A 17686-nucleotide genomic window follows, 5' to 3' on the forward strand; every position below is an offset into this window, starting at 1 on the left:
TGAACAAAGCTCTCATGAGGCGACCGTTCAAAATGCTCACAACCAGACAAATCCTCGTGCAAATTCGCCCGAGGGACTGGTTTATTTCTCTCGATCTGAAAGACGCATACTTTCAGATTCAGATTATACCCCGTCACAGGCCATTCTTGAGATTCGCCTTCGACGGTCAGGTATATCAATACACCGTCCTGCCGTTAGGCCTGTCTTTAGCATCCCGTACATTCACGAAGTGCATGGATGCGGCCCTCGCTTCCCTGAGTAGTCAGGGTATGCGAATTTTGAACTATTTGAACTGATTGGCTGATTTTGGCACAGTCGGAGATAGAACTCATATCTCACAGAACAGTGCTTCTCAGCCATCTGGAAAGCCTGGGTCTAATGGTCAATTGGACCAAGAACTCATTGCTGCCCCGTCAGTCAACCTCTTTTCTGGGAATAGAGCTGGACGCGGTGGCTATGACGGCCCGCTTGTCGACAGAGCACGCGCGCCGTGTTCGGCATCTGGCCGCGTCTTTCCAGAAGGGCAGCGTTGTTCCTCTGAAAACATTTCAGAGAATGTTGGGCTATATGGCTTCAGCTGCAGCAGTGCTCCAGCTGGGTCTACTGCGTATGCACCCTCTACAACGTTGACTGAATGCTTGAGTGCCTCACCGAGCCTGGCGGCTCGCGAATCAGAGTGACTCAGAGCTGCGTTTTAGCTCTGCAGCCCTGGATAGCGGCCGAATGGTACCAGTTGGGAGTGACAATGGGAGTCGTCTTGTACCGAAAGGTGATCTCGATGCACGCCTCCAACCTATGTTGGGGTGCTTTTTTCGAGGGCAGGCCGGTCTATGGTCTCTGGTCAGACCGGGAGAAAAGCCTTCAAATAAACTGTCTAGAGATGATAGCGGTCGAGAATGTGCTGAAGCACTTCCTCCCATACCTGCGGGGCCATCACGTACTGGTCCGCACGGACAACATGTCTGTGGTGTCCTACGTGAACCGCCAGGGTTAGCTGAGTCAGATCCAGAAATCTCTGCGCTCTGGCGGAACACCTCCTTGTTTGGGCTCAGCACTCACTGCTTGGCCCAGCTGCCCGCTGTACGCTTTCCCTCCGATCTCACTGCTACCACAGGTCATCAGGAGAATCAGGGCAGCGCGCCACTCGGTGCTCCTCATAGCCCCGCGATGGGAGAACCAAACGTGGTCCCCTGAGCTGATGTGGCTGTCAGACTTAGCCCCATGGCCGATCCCGGTGAGAGGAGATCTCCTCTCTCAAGCCGGCGGTTCGATTTGGCATCCTCATCCAGAGCGCTGGTCTCTGCATGCATGGATAATCAACGGATACCCGTTGCCCTGCCAGAAGGGGTTGTGAACACAATCACGCAGTCTAGAGCTCCCTCTACGAGACGGCTCTACGCGTCCAAATGGTCTGTGTTTACTAAATGGTGCACAGACAAAAATTTAGACGCACAAACTTGTGGGGTTTCGTGGGTGCTTTGCTTCCTTCAAGAGCTGTTGGACATGGGCAGGTCCCCCTCCACGCTCAAAGTATATGTTGCGGCTATTGCAGCGTTTGCAGAGTCGACGCTCGGCCAGGCAATAGGACGCATGGCCTCGTCGTTAGGGTTAGGGTTAGGGTTTGTATGGCGGCAGGCTGGGCCTCCCCCTCTACATTTGTTAGGTTCTATAACCTGGAAGTTCCTGCCTTGCTTTTATTAGTCTTAGTCGCGATTTAGCTCTCCTGGTTGAGCTGCACTATAAGGGTCGATAAATTTTCAGTACAGACCGGCTGCACCGCTCTATATATCCCCTACTGTGTGCTTATGTACATGTGCTGGCCCACTCTGTTGGCCGCCTCATTCCCACTTATCTGTGTCCCCCGGGTTTTCCCCCCCTGGGACTTATGTAGTGGATGCTTGGCGCGCACAGCGTTGACAAGGGGTTCCCATAGCGTAAGCAGTTACGCAATACGAGACAACCTCTCGTAAGAGAACGTACTCAGTTACCTAATGTAACTCATCTGCATTCTCTCTGCCGTTCTCGCGCCACGAGCTCATTTCACTTCAGTCGATGAAAACCAGGTAAGCAGCCCCCGAGCCCTTCCTTATATACGCTAAGCCACCCCCATTCTGGCGGGCTATGACGCGTGAGGGCACGACGTCACGCAAGGCTCAGTGGTAGGCTGCTGCAGTTGCCGCACGGCAGCCAATGAGCACGCTAGATAGCCTGCTCTAGGATTGCCTGCTGCTGCACTGCGTTGACAATAAATACAAAAATTAAGGATAATCTTTTGGCTTCATATCCCGAGAAAAGATGAAAAGATGACAGAGCCTAGGCTCTGAGATCTGCACACAAAAACAAATGGTTTGGCCAAACACTCAAAACCAAAACAAATAGTGTTCCAGCCACTCACTGACAGGGGGAGGGTGTTGTGAGGTTTTGAGCCAGCTTTTTCTTCAGCTCTGACTTTGCGTGCAGCCGTGCACGAGCACAAAACCTCACAACACCCTCCCCCTGTCGGTGATTGGTTGGCCTGAAATCACTGATACCACCTTTAAAGGGATACTTCAACCAAAAATTAAAATTCTGTTCTTATTTCATCTCAAACGTTGTTCCAAACCTGTATTCATTTCTTTCTTGTGCGGAACACAAAACAAGATGTTTTGAAGAATGTGGCTTCCATGTGGCAACCAGACATTTGCTGTTCCCCAGTGACTTCCATAGTAGGAAAATATATACTATGGAAATCAAAAGGGACCAGCAACTGTTTAATTACCCACATTTGTCACAATAAGTTTTATTTTCAAGAGAAGAAATTTCAGTTTTATACATTTTGTGACTTAATTTTTAGTTAAAAGTGTTCAGTGACACAATATGCAAAGCTTTGCTAATAATTTGGAATGGAAGATACACATAACAGAATACCTCAGCTGGAACACAGCAAGTTGTATTTTCAGCTCTATTATTTTTTACATTTTTTATTCTTCAATTTAAAGTATTGCAATATATCGCCATATGTATCGTATTGCAACATATATCGTGATATGCATCGAATCGTCAGGCCCTTGTCGATACCCAGCCCTAATTTTCAGTATGAAATGAATGACCCTAAAATGTCATGTATTGTAATCAAGTAAAAAAGTAATGTTTTTCTTAAAATTTAAATACATGTGAATGTACAGATCTTGTACAAAATATTACTATATTTTTATATCTAATATTAGCAAAGGTTAATAAATTTAGTAAGCATAATTTTTCATTATTAAAGTTAACTAATGCATTAACTGATTTGAACAAATTAAACCTACTGTAAACTTACTTTATTTATTTTTTTACAAATGTCATGATAAATTATAATATAGAGAATTAATTCATAAATATCATGTTTTTTTGGGAGCCGCATCACATGACTTTTTACAACCTTAACTGATTGACTCAAGAGGACGGCAGGGGTCTTCACTATGATTGCACTTCCTGTTTTAAGTATGTTTCTGCATGTCGGTTGCACCACAAGATTTGATTTGGCAGACATTTGATTGGTTTCAAATATTTATAACATTTGAACAAACTTCTTCAAAGATTATAGCAAACTACTTGGTAATGTTTTCAAGAATTTCATCCTTTAAACAAAGCTTTTTATTCATGATATCCGTCTACCACCCTGAAAAATTTCAACTGGACTTGTCTGCTGAACCTGTGCATCATCTTTGTTGATCCTGGAACAACATATCAATCAACCAATCAGATTTGAGGGACACGTTTACAGTTTATGTCAAGTTTATGCTTACAACCAGGGTTAGGTGCTTCTACATCAGTGTTATTCATCTATCATTTCCCTCTTATTTTAGGGATAAGTTATGGGTAGGGTTAGCTTAAGGGGTATGGATAGGGTTAGATAAGATTTTCAGACAGGAATGTTGTTCCAGTATCAACAAAATATGTTGACCCAGGAACACACAGGACATGAGATTTGTCTCACTCACCCAGTGCGAGCAAAGTTGCCCCAGTAATTCATGACAGATCTACAAAGTTCATTTTCTTCTTTTGAGAGTTCACCTGAATTAAAACAGGAAGAAAGACGTTAAATAGGAAAAACAAAGAGAGACACTGTATTGATTGTCACTACCTATAAAATCCTTACTTTGACAACTGTTGTGGTTAATGATATCAATGAGACTAAAGTCTGAGATCTTAAGGTATGGTCACATTTAACATTTTTCAGCAAATTTTCACAGTCCAAATCCAGTCATTTCAATAGTAATACACATGACTGGATATTTCGTGTGAGACCGAAAGTTTTCCACATGCATATTTCCCAACGTTTTATAGCAAATTCACTGTGTTGACCATCTGAAAGCTGCTTGGTCTGAAAGTGATTTCTCTGTGAGCTGTGCTTCATACATCGCTACACTGCTGACAATATACAATGGACCATTTTTCTGTGGAATTTTGTGAAAGTTCGCTAGTGTGACTGTACTTCTAAAACACTAAATCTATTTGTTATATTTTCTAATATTATTGGGGTTGTACCTTCCAGCTTTATAAGTCCATCTGCAAAGCAAAAACCAAAAACAAATGCAATTTCATCTCCATGGTCACTTCCAACAAAACTGGGTCTTTTCTTTTGAAGTATACTGGGAGAATGCTGGAATTCATACACGTATACTGGTGCACCAGCATCTAGAAATAGACGAAATTGATCATTATTGTTGTGTATCACTGAAACAGCATTCTACAAATTTAACACAGTCATACTTCTACAGCGCATTGAACAAACTCTTACCTCTGTGGAAATTCGCTACTTTGCGAGCTGGGATGTTGAACAAAGAGTCTCCTAACATCTCTCGAAAACCATCTCGGATTTTGATCCTGTCAGTGGATGTGCCCAGATACTCATTTAAAACAAGCTCAAGAATTGACTGATCTTGAAGCTAAAGGGGATAAAAATAGACCAGAAATATTATTTAAAAAGTTAAGTATTTTTAAATTACAAACAATAAAGGCAAGTCTTGCAGCTTACTATCAGAGTTCCTCTATAACCCTCCACCAGCTCCAACTGCCTAGATCTATGACAGCAAATCCATTCTAGCTCTGCAGCAGCAGCAATACACAAAAGCAGCAGTGTAACAGATCTAATCCACCAAACCAAACTATTTCAAAAGTTGTTATTAAATTATTAATATAATTTATCATTTCAATCATAACAACTTTTGAAATAGTTTGGCTTTGGTGGACTATATATGTATAATTGAAGATACTCTTACAGCATGATTAAACATGGTCAAAAACGGCACGATCTGCTCTATGTCCATCCCATCTGTCCATCCAGGAGGTGAAAAGAACTATGGAAAAACATTTGCTAGATGTGAATATACTGTAAAATACTGACTGAAGTTCTAATTTTTGGAAAAACAAATCTCGTGTTTGTATTTTTACAGATTTTAAAAGTGAAGAAGTCTGTCTTTACATTTGGCAGCATATATCCACACTCATCATTAGTGATTCCGGTGATCAGAGGCACTTTATTAAACTGGTGGGATTGAAGAAGATCTGCTGCAGGTTTTGGAAGGAAATGGCCATCCACTGTCACTCCAAAACGAAGCTCCGGATGCTCCTGTTTCAAAAGACAACACACCGTTTAGTGCATAGGTGGACTGTTTGCATAAATTTATGAGTGTTCACAGAGATTCAATAAGAAAGACTAGTATTTGGACAGACAGACCTTAGCAATTGTCAAGATGTCTTCTTCTGTCAGCTGCATCACACAGTCAACGATCGTCTTTGTGCTGGAAATATCACAGCCAGATATATTTCCTACAGCCTAGAGAGAAACAATTGATATTTACATTAAATTTATTTCATTTTGACTACAGAACGTTCTAATTGAATTTGTTTAGAAATTTAACAGGTGTAACTGACCTGAGCGAATGCAAGAGGGTTGGGACTCATGAGAGCATCCATTGCTGCTGTACCGCTCTCTGCGATAGCATGATGAAAGAGGTTTGCAGATAATGGTGATAGAACCTGTGAATTTTTTGGGAGGAAATGTTTTGGTTCAATGACATAATGCTCATTTTTGAAAAATACTTGAAAGTCTTATTGGAATATCAGCCATATGGGTTTTGCGAATATTTAACCAATGAAAAGTGTTAGAAAAAGCTTGTGACTAAACCTTGTAACTGCATTGGCTTCTCAATGTGTCAGTCAAACCTCATAACTCCATCCCACCTCTATCATGAATGAAGTGCCAGGTTGGTGACCACTGCACTACACCATGCAGACCAATGCCTGCCTATGGGCTGTGAAGGTCACCAAGCACAACCTTGTCAGGCTTAAGCACTGAAGTACTTGATGGGCCTCGACCCAGAGAAACCTAATTACCAGCAACCAAATTAGACACATCCTGTAACACCACAGCCATGCTACCTAGAAGCTCAGTGTTATAGACTCCAGGAAAAAACCCAAAGCATCCATGCTCAGCTTTTTCTGAAATGTGAACTCTTGTATTAAACCAGTCTGAGCCACAGCAGCAGGACAGCCCAGAGCCAGAGCAGAGCTAACAAGGGGAGACAGGCATGCTGTTTGTGTTTGGAGTTCCGTCGAATTGATTCATAATACTTGATTTTCTTACACTCATTTACAAACGAATATTTTCTATTTTTTACAGCGTGTGAACATATCTCCGATCCTATTCTCTTTAAAAAATTGCTTTGATTTGGATTGTTTTGATATTGCTACTTATATCCGAACTTCCGCTACTAGCCTTAGCCCACTAGCATTGCACGCGTGGTCTCGCCCATCGATCGTCTTATTTACACCCGTACCACTGAAAGCAACAATTCGCCATTATAGCACATCTGCTACAATGGCGAATATAACGGATGTGTGTCTAACGTTACCTTTGAGTGCAGGTCAGGATACGCTTGAGCTGCATTATGTGAAGTTGGAGTTGGAGTCGGTGGCCAAGCAGATCCGCGACCTACTAAAGAGACAAGCCAAGCTTAGAGAGCGGCGATCAGCGCTTGAAACATCACACGCCGATGCTCACAAGTCAGTGGTTAGTTACCTTTTGACTCCGACTTCGTCTACTCCGTGTGTTTCTCTGCACAGGACCCGAGCACCCAGGACGCGATCAAAGTCCAAATCACAGTCTTTGCTGTCCAAACTTGATATAAGTACCAATGTAGAACATTATATAGAAACTGTGTCTATTCCTCGTTTAGTGAGGTCAAACATTAAATCTACTGTAGGATCTAGGAAAAATCTAATTGTGATTAAACCAGAAAATCTCAATATTAGTGAACAAAAACAATTTCTAAAGCTAGGTCTTCTAAACATTAGATCGCTCACACCTAAGGCGGTTATTGTAAATGAAATAGTCACAAATAATAGTTTCAATGTACTTTGCCTTACTGAAACCTGGCTTAAACCAAATGATTATTTCGGTCTTAATGAGTCTACTCCTCCTGGATACTGTTATAAGCATGAGCCCCGTCTGATTGGTCGTGGCGGCGGTGTTGCAACAATCTATAGAGATATTCTTAATGTTACTCAGAAAACAGGTCACAGGTGTAATTCGTTTGAAGTACTTGTGCTAAATGTTACTCTCTTAGATGTAAGAAAGAAATCCCTATTATCTCTAACCTTGGCTACTGTATATAGACCTCCAGGACCCTATGCTGATTTCCTAAAAGAGTTTGCAGACTTTCTCTCAGATCTATTGGTCAATGTCGATAAAGCATTAATTGTTGGAGATTTTAACATACACGTAGATAACACAAATGATGCGTTAGGGGCTGTGTTTACAGATTTATTAAACTCCTTTGGGGTCAAGCAAAACGTCACTGGTCCAACTCATCGTCTTAATCATACACTAGATTTAATTATATCACATGGAACCAATCCAACCGATATAGATATTATACCGCAAAGTGATGATGTCACTGACCATTACATGGTAACTTGCATACTACGTAATGATGAAATTTGTCATGTTGGGCCATGTTATCGACCAGGCAGAACAATCCTTCAAACCACTATAGATAGATTCTCAAATAGCTTACCTGATCTATCTCAGCTGCTCAGTGAACCCAAACAAACAGATGAACTAGAGGAAATGACTAGGACTATGAGCACCATTTTCTCTAGTACATTAGAAATTGTTGCACCAATTAGATTAAAAAAGGTTAGAGAGAAAACTAAAGCACCATGGTACAACAGTGCTACACATGTTATCAAGAGAGAAACTCGTAATTTAGAGCGTAAATGGAAACAAACTAATTTAGAGGTCTTTAGATTCGTGTGGAAAGACAGCATGTCACATTATAAAAAGGCGCTAAAAGCAGCCAGGGCTGAGCATCTCCGCAAACTAATAGAAAATAACCAAAATAATCCAAGGTTCTTATTTAACACCGTGGCTAGACTAACAAATAAACAGACATCACCTGAGTAAAATATTCCGTTACAGTTTAGTAGTAATGATTTTATGAATTTCTTCACTGAGAAAATAGAAAGCATCAGAAACACAATTGTAAATGTACAATCTTTAATGATGTCTTATGATTCAACCTCAATTATCGCCCCTCAAGAACAACTACATCACTTTACAACTATAGGACAGGAAGAGCTAAATAAGATCCAATACCCACTAAACTACTGAAAGAAGTGTTACCTGTAGTGGAAGAGCCTCTTCTCAATATTATGAACTCGTCTTTATCTTTAGGTCATGTTCCAAGAAGTTGGCAGTTATAAAACCTCTCATTAAGAAACCACAATTAGATCATAATAACCTAGCAAATTACAGACCCATTTCAAATCTTCCATTTATGTCTAAAATACTAGAAAAAGTTGTGTCCGCTCAATTGTGCTCTTTCTTGCAAGAAAATGACATCTATGAAAAATTTCAGTCAGGATTCAGGCCGCATCATAGCACAGAAACTGCGCTCGTCAAAATTACAAATGATTTACTTCTAGCTTCTGACCAAGGCTGTATCTCAGTACTAGTTTTACTCGATCTTAGCGCTGCGTTCGACACCATAGATCATAAAATACTCCTAGATCGACTACAAAATTACACTGGTGTTCATGGACAGGTATTAAACTGGTTTAGATCGTACTTATCAGACCGCTACCATTTTGTCTGTTTAAATGGGGAAAAATCGAAGATAACGTCAGTAAACTATGGAGTGCTGCAAGGATCTGTGTTAGGCCCTCTGCTATTCTCAATATATATGCTGCCACTTGGTAATATTATAAGAAAACATGGAATTAATTTCCACTGTTATACTGATGACACTCAATTATATATTTCATCACGACCAGACGAAAACACTAAATTATCTAAATTGACAGAGTGTGTTAAATATATAAAATACTGGATGACGTGTAATTTTCTGCTATTAAATTCAGATAAAACAGAGGTATTACTTATTGGTCCAAAAAACTGAAATCTCTTGCAATACAACTTTAATTTAGAAGGATGTCCTGTTACTTTATCCACTACAGTAAAAGACCTGGGTGTTATATTAGACCGCAACTTGTCTTTCGAAAATCATATGTCATACAAGAACAGCGTTTTTCCACTTTAGAAACATTGCAATACAACTTTAATTTAGAAGGATGTCCTGTTACTTTATCCACTACAGTAAAAGACCTGGGTGTTATATTAGACCGCAACTTGTCTTTCGAAAATCATATTTCAAATGTTATAAGAACAGCGTTTTTCCACCTTAGAAACATTGCTAAGCTACTAGGGATGCCACAATTCTCAATATAATATTGAACCGTTCGGTACGACATCCACAGTTCAATACGCTCGTGAATTGCGTTTTACGGTTTTACGTTTAAAATAAGTGCGTAAAATATGTGCGTTTTATTTCTCTCCGAATTGACTGTTTGTGTGTGCCTGTAAGTCTACGAGCTGAGATGAGGAAACTCCTCCCCGCGAGTAAATATTCAATCACTATGCTCTAAAGTTAGGGGGTGCTAACCATCATTCCACACTTTAACATGGCGAGCGGCGGTGAAGTGAGGCTACAGTACGAGGAAGCGCCGGCGTCTTTCAAATCCGCGGTGTGGGGACATTTCGGTTTTGCCATTGAGTATAATGCCGGGGAAGAAAAAACGGTAAACAAAAAAATTACTGTGTGCAAGCATTGTTTTACACGTATAGCCTACTCAAACGGAAACACTTCCAACATGACTGCACATCTGCGGCGCCATCACCCAGCAATATCACTGTCTGAAGGCAGGATAGCAGAGAAGGTAATAAAGTCCTCCAAAAACAACAGTCCCTTGCTGAATCCTTCCAGCATACATACCCAACTGGTTCCGAGAGACACATAAAAATAACAAAGGCAGTGGGGGTTTTCATTGCTAAAGATTTGCAGCCGTTTTCAGTGATTGGAGATGCAGGGTTTTGTCATCTTATAAAAGCACTCAATCCGCGTTACAGACTACCGTCTCGCACTTTTTTCAGCACCGAGATAATTCCCGACCTCTATGAAAAGACACGCAACAGTATTGTGTACGAATTGGCTAAAGCACAGAGCCTTGCTCTGACCACAGATGGTTGGACCTCGCGGGCAACCGTGAGTTACCTCACTGTAACTGTTCACTACATGTCGGATTGGGAAATGAAAAGCGCTGTACTCCAAACCCGTCCCCTGTATGAAAGTCATACAAGCGCTCATTTGGCGGAAGAGTTGACACAAGCAGTGAATACGTGGAAGTTGAGGAGGCCAAATATGTTACTCCCGGTAACCACAGATAACGCTCCGAATATTGTGAATGCAGTCCATGAAGCTGATGGGCTGGGGCCACAGATAAGTAGTTTTGTGCATGTTGTAAACCTAGCAGCCAAGAAAGCAGTGTCAATCAACACAGTGTCCCGCCTCCTGGGGAGGGTTAGAAAAATAGTGACTTTTTTTCACAAAAGCACCAAAGCCCACCATGTTTTGACTGTGAAGCAGGAGATGTTAAACTTGCCCAGACACAAGTTAATTCATGATGTCACAACTCGGTGGAATACAGTACATGACATGCTGGAAAGATACACAGAACAGCAGCCTGCCATCTATTCTGCCTTACTGGACAAAGATCTGAAGCTGTCTGTCAAGAACATAACCATGTTGAATGACAGTGAACAGAAACTGGCAGAAGAACTGATTCAGGTCCTCACACCACTGAAAACAGTGACAACTCTCATGAGCAGTGAAACAACCCCTACGTTATCAATGATCCTTCCTCTGAAAGAGATGATTCTCAAATCCATGTCACCAGGAGACCAGGACAGTGCAACAGTCAAAGAAGCCAAAGCAGCCATTACAAATGACCTGGCAAAGAGGTACACTGACCCTAATCTTCATGATTACCTCCAAATGGCCACAGCCCTTGACCCCAGGTTTAAATCCCTACCTTACCTTGATGAAGATTCTCGTGATAAGCTCTACAGGAATATCATCCGTGAAATTCTGGAGCATGAACAACAGGTACTATTTGATTTTTTTTTTTATCGTGTGTGATTTTGATTGTTTTATCTATTTAGATGTTTGTTATATATCTTGTGTCCTTTTCACTGATCAAAATAATTTCACATTTGTCATGTTACACTGGAGATGGTTGTGGTTCTGAGCTGTGTGTGCTTATGTGTAATAATTATACTAAAGGATCATTCTCTTTGATACAAAGGGTCTAGTGGAGAATCCTGTGCCCTCCACAGAGGAAGACAATCCATCCACTCCCCCTCCCAAGAAGAAGACAGCAATATCAGAGGTATTTGGGGAGCTTTTCAAAACTGAGGAACAGCAGGGTAGGCCATTTCCCCAGATCATTGAGGAGGAAGTCACCACATACAAGTTGGCAGACAGTATTCATGTGGATGCTGATCCATTCATGTGGTGGAAAACAAATGAATGCAAGTTCCCCCATGTAGCAAAAGCTGCACAACAACACCTCTGTGTCCCAGGAACCTCTGTTGCGAGTGAGAGAATTTTCTCCACTGCCGGGGACATTGTAAGTGCAAACGCTCTCGCCTTGCTGCAGAGAATGTTGACAGGCTTATCTTTTTACAGAAGAACCTCAAAATACAGGAATAGATAGCTGACCTAAGTGAACTTTACATTCTGAAAGAAGGATACTGTACTGGAGTACTGTTAAGTTTAATTAAGATGGTTTATTTATGTTTACTGAAGTACAAATATGTTTATTTGAAATGGTCAATTTATGTTTATTAAAGTGTAAGTTGCAGGTTAAATTTTTCACGAAGTAATGCAATGTGTTTATTAAACATAAAGATAAGAACCGCCCACCATTGTTTTTTATACCAAAATGCTGATATAATATGAAAAGTTGGCACTTTTAACAGTGGTTTTAAGCACTCCCGCTCCCTTCCACTAGATGGGGCGTGACGTCACAAGAGGAACTCACTAGTAGAGTTACCGTACACTAGCAGCTATAGATGCCTTACATAACTTCAGAAAAGTTGGTTGTATGTTTTATTTGATAAAAAAAAATATGGATAAAATAACTCCATTGTAAACATACTCGTGTGTGCTGACTTCAAGGGGACCGTGATCCTGCCTGAAATGAGAATAAGCTATTCGCAAAACAAACGGGTTCAGGCACGTCAGATCAGCCGGTCGCGGGTCGAGCTGTTCCACTAAACACCAAAACGCGTTCACCTCACGGCAGCACACACTCTCCACTGCTGATAGCCCACACACACACAGTGATGGGGACATCGATCTCTCTTTTTCTTTTCTGACAATAAACATCGCTAATTTAAATCATGAGAAATTGATAACGCATGGATTGAGGAAGGGTTTTACATGCCGTTTGAGGCGGCGATGAGACTAGCGATTGATGCCTGTGCAGTGTGTGCTTCTCTACAGCTCTGATTTGGACTGACTTACTGTAAGTAAATAATGTCTTCAGTCGTTATCCCTCCTTGCTATTCTACATGACGGCAATATTTTGAAAAGACTTGCTTGTTCCGTTATATTATCCGGGTTAAGTTTGCACCAGGTTGCACTAGCTCTAACGTAGCTAACGTTACTCACCAGGACACCTGGCTAACCCACTCATTCTCCTCACACCAAGCATTAATAACTCTTTGAGTGCCATGGCTCCCCTCTAACTGCCTGACCAGTTAAAAATTGTAGGGCTGTGGTGCATAAAGAATTTGATGGTTTTCCGCATCCTCAGTCGTTCTCCAAATAGCCATAATACAGTAGGAATCTAGCAGAGTATGGGTTGCGAGTTCCTCTTGTGACGTCATCACCCAGTAACTGAAAAAACACGCTACCTTTGAAGAAACCCCAATAAATGTTATTTTAACGCATTTTAAGACAGAAATAATTTAATATATACATATAGAGCACTTTAATTTACACATTAATTGGCTGTGGTGGTTAACCTGCAACTTACACTTTAACTTCACATGTATGTTTATTTTCAAAATTTAGGAATTTATGTGTTCCCCAGTTTGTACATGGGCTACCAGCAGCTGTGAGATTTCAGTGTTCATTTTATATTATACAATACACTAGGAACTAGCGTACTTTTCTTGGCTTTTAAGTAAAATAAAGGAGTATTGCAATAAATCATTTTTATTTTTTTCTCCTTAACCTCTTACTGTTCCTATTGCCTAAGCATAGAATAACAAAAAAACACTCATATGTGTCAAGCCATCAGAACCAAACTGAAAACCGTGTTAAAAAACCGAGGTATGAATTGAACCGTAGGCTAACTGTATTGTTGCATCCCTATAAGCTAAGTAATATGCCATCTGTTTCTGATGCAGAAAAGTTAGTTCATGCATTCATGACCTCGAGACTAGATTACTGTAATGCTTTATTAGCTGGTTGTCCTGCATCCTCAATAAACAAGGTACAGTTAGTCCAAAATGCAGCTGCTAGAGTTCTTACTAGGTCAAGAAAATATGATCATATAACACCAATTTTATCATCACTACATTGGTTACCTATAAAGTTCCGTATCAATTACAAAGTATTGCTACTGACCTATAAAGCCCTAAATGGTTTAGCTCCTGTGTATTTAACAGATCTTCTATCGCCCTACAATCCATCGCACTCTTTAAGATCACTAAATTCGAGGCTTCTGGTCATTCCTAGGATATCTAAGTCCACTAAAGAAGGGAGGGCGTTTTCACATTTAGCTCCAAAACTCTGGAATAGCCTTCCTGATATTGTTCGAGGTTCAGACTCGCTGTCCCAGTTTAAAACTAGATTAAAGACGCATCTCTTTAGCCAAGCATTCACATAATTATTACCTTTTATACTACAGTTAAATCAGATCAAGGGCCCTATCTTGCACCCAGCGCAACTGACTTTGTACACCGACGCATGTATCATTCCTATTTTGCACCCGCGCAAAGCGCGCTTTTCCCTCCACAGAAGCACGTCGCTAAACTAGGGAATGAACTTGCGCTCCCTGGGCGGTTCAGCGCAAAAAAGGAGGCGTGTTCCAGCGCAAACGTTCCTTCATGCTATTTTGCAGGTTTAGAAAACAATTGCGCCACTAACCAGGAAAAAATAGTTTAAAGTCAGTGGCGCGTTGCGCATGTTATTAATATGCTATTTTAAGGGCGCATGCTTGGCCATAATCAATGTAGCGTGTGCACAACGCGCATACACTTTGATTCTCTCAATTACACAGAAGCAGCAGTTTTCATTTTTGCAAATCATACATTATTACGATAGATAGATAGATAGATAGATAGATAGATAGATAGATAGATAGATAGATAGATAGATAGATAGATAGATAGATAGATAGATAGATAGATAGATAGATAGATAGATAGATAGATAGATAGATAGATAGATAGATAGATAGATAGATAGATAGATAGATGGACAATTTATTATAAAAGCATACATCTAGCTTACACATTTACCCAAATTATCATACGCATTTTTAACCGAAGTTAATTTGGGTGGGTTTCTCCATCCCCAACGTCCCTGACGAGAGCGTTGCTCTCCTTGGCTGTGAACCGCTCCTGGCGCGCGCCTGGCAAATCCGCCGTTATAATAGGAATCCGCTTAGAAAAAGCGCGCCTGCTCTTAAAGGGAATGTGAGATGACGCTCTGATTTGTTTATTTCACGTTACGCCCAAACCACACCTATGACTAATGAAGCTACTTCAGACCAGCCCAATTTAGATTTGCGCCTGGCGCAAGAGTCATTTATCCCGCCGGGAAAATAGCAACAGCGCCAAGACCCGCCCCCAAAAGTTACTTGCGCTTTGACACTTGCGTTTCAGATCATTAAAATAGGGCTCCAAATGTATTAATATTATGAACAGCAGCTACGCTAATTATTTCCCATCTGCTTTTCTGTTGTTATGTCGGGACGCTAGTCCCGAGGTAAATAGTTGGTCAGCTCCAGTTTGTATCCAGCCTCTCATGGAGACTTCAGATGCCCAAACACCCGTGAAGAGATGACTCGATGCCTGTGAAGAGAAGACCCGACGCCTGTGAAGAGACGACTCGATGCAAGCAATGTTATGCCCTAAATTAATACATGATTAACTAACTTTATTTTTCTATGTACATTTATGAAATGCACTTTCTGTAAAGCTGCTTTGAAACAATGTGTATTGTGAAAAGCGCTATACAAATAAATTTGAATTGAATTGAACTATAGACATAACCTCAGCTAAATCTATAGCACTACATCTAGCAGCTGAACCAGGCGATAAATGAAATACAGTGTTGCTCACAGCAACTCTACATATAACCCTACCAGGACTGAACAAGCCTAAAGGGAAGCAATGTACCGAAGGAAGCATGCAAAGAAAGAATTCCTCAGCTTCCAATATAAACCAGACTAATGGGCTGAAGAAGCAATAGAAAATGGTTTGCAAACCGTGATCCAACCACTCAAAGCCCCACTGCAACCTTAGAGTGGCCTGAGGACAGGGATCAACCCATTCACAAGGAGCATAATCCTGCTTCAACCCCAATATGACAATTTGGGTAATTGTAAGAAAGTGGAATTTTCCATACTCAACCTCAGCTGTCAAGCTCTACTCGTCCGCACCCTGCTCGGGAGCTCAACCCTACTTCAAATCACTCAAGCTCAAATCAACAGATGCTATTATCCCAGCGAGTTCAACCTAAGCCCCAGAAGAACATACTGAACAACAGCATTGCTCTGGACCAGATAAGATAGTGGATTGCATCATCTCATCACGACTCACGCTCTTAACATTAGTCCATACTCTGTGCTTAAGCTCCTGCAAAAGCAGGATGTAAGCATTAAGCAGGGTTCTCCTAGAGAAGCGAGCAGAGATCAACTGCACCCGCTCTAATCTCCAAGCCTAAAAATCTGGAGAGGGCGATAGACCTCTTTAATTCCTCCATAGAAAAAACACCTGCAGGACCATGAAGGAAGACCCCCAAATCAGCGTAAACTGAATGGGGGAGCCTAGGGAGAGAGTAATGACTACTCCTTCAACCCTGACAGACCCCCAGCGAGGGATACATCTCCTGAAAGCTGCTGACTGAGACCTCGCCTTTGTAACTTCTCTACTACCGCCTCACCGGCAGTCTGTAGAGGTCAGAGTGTGACATCAGAGCATCAATAAGAAAGTTTTTTTAATTTTCCTTGTCACAGATGCCTCTCTGTAGCAATTATAGCAACCACTGAATGACCAATGCACACTCCCTCCTCACGTGAATAGTTTACCTACACGGGACATAATGAACCAGATTCCTCCATGTTCTCCACAACTGACACAGCGAGTTCCTTCGAAAGGGAACTTGTGGTTATGGTAAGGGGTGTGACATTTCCCAAACATGCTCGAGGCAGTTGACCAATCACAGCACACTGGTCCAGCCAACCAATCAGAGCACATTTTGCTTTTTTAAAAGGAGGGGCTTCATAGAGACAGGAACAAAACAGAGTGTTACTGACAGACTGGGAAGAGAGGTGCTGCAACTGTGTGAAATATGTAAGAAAATATGAAAACCTATTCTATTAGACCCCCAAAACAAAATCAAGACTTCGTAAAAGGGCATAATATGGCCTCTTTAATAAATACTATAATACACTGCATGACAATTAAAACTGAAAATGATATTTTCAAAGATATATATATATATATATATATTTTTTTTTTTTTTTTTTTTTTTTTTTATAAATTCTTACATGTAAAGACACACTGACTCCTCCAGCAGACTCTCCAAAGATGGTCACCAATCCAGGGTCGCCCCCAAAGCTGTGGATGTTCTCCTGAACCCAATGAAGGGCAGCCACCTGGTCCAGAAGACCATAGTTTCCTGGCGCATGTTCATCTCCTGTGCTAAAGGGCAGAATATAATCATACAACTCCATCAAGAGACCTTAGACCTCAATTGCACTGAAACTATTAAACTAAACAATCAGAGATTCTAAAGCATCACAATCATGAACTAGTAGGACTTTATAGACATTCAAGTCTGAAGTCCAAAAACACATGGCCTGCTGAATGCAAACCAAACCTAAACCTTTATAATGTTTGATGTGTCATCTTTTTATGTTACTCCAACACCTGGACAGGTAAAATGAGAAAAAGTACTTCAATATATTGGCAGTGATATTATTTAGAACTACACAGAAAGGTTTGTTGTTAAACTGACATGAACTGTCCCATAAATGTTGTTTTTTGTGCTCAAATAGCACTAAAAAAGCTTATTTTTTC

The 17686-nt window shown here is 41.1% G+C and overlaps 1 protein-coding gene across 1 annotated transcript in view; it reads right to left on the minus strand.

The window, feature by feature from the left end:
• Nucleotides 1-17686, minus strand: part of LOC308684445 (uncharacterized protein) — a 69389-nt gene that overhangs the window by 33874 nt on the left and 17829 nt on the right. Inside the window, exons 5-11 of the mRNA XM_081355659.1 lie at nucleotides 17155-17308; nucleotides 5902-6006; nucleotides 5705-5803; nucleotides 5450-5596; nucleotides 5247-5324; nucleotides 4766-4913; nucleotides 4513-4662 (exon numbers count right to left, since the gene is read on the minus strand). Of these exons, the coding sequence (XP_081211785.1) occupies nucleotides 4513-4662; nucleotides 4766-4913; nucleotides 5247-5324; nucleotides 5450-5596; nucleotides 5705-5803; nucleotides 5902-6006; nucleotides 17155-17308 (881 nt within the window). The remainder of the gene's footprint in view (nucleotides 1-4512; nucleotides 4663-4765; nucleotides 4914-5246; nucleotides 5325-5449; nucleotides 5597-5704; nucleotides 5804-5901; nucleotides 6007-17154; nucleotides 17309-17686) is intronic.

Source organism: Scardinius erythrophthalmus, assembly GCF_964197995.2.
Source record: "Scardinius erythrophthalmus genome assembly, chromosome: 24".
Classification (NCBI taxonomy): Eukaryota; Metazoa; Chordata; class Actinopteri; order Cypriniformes; family Leuciscidae; genus Scardinius; species Scardinius erythrophthalmus.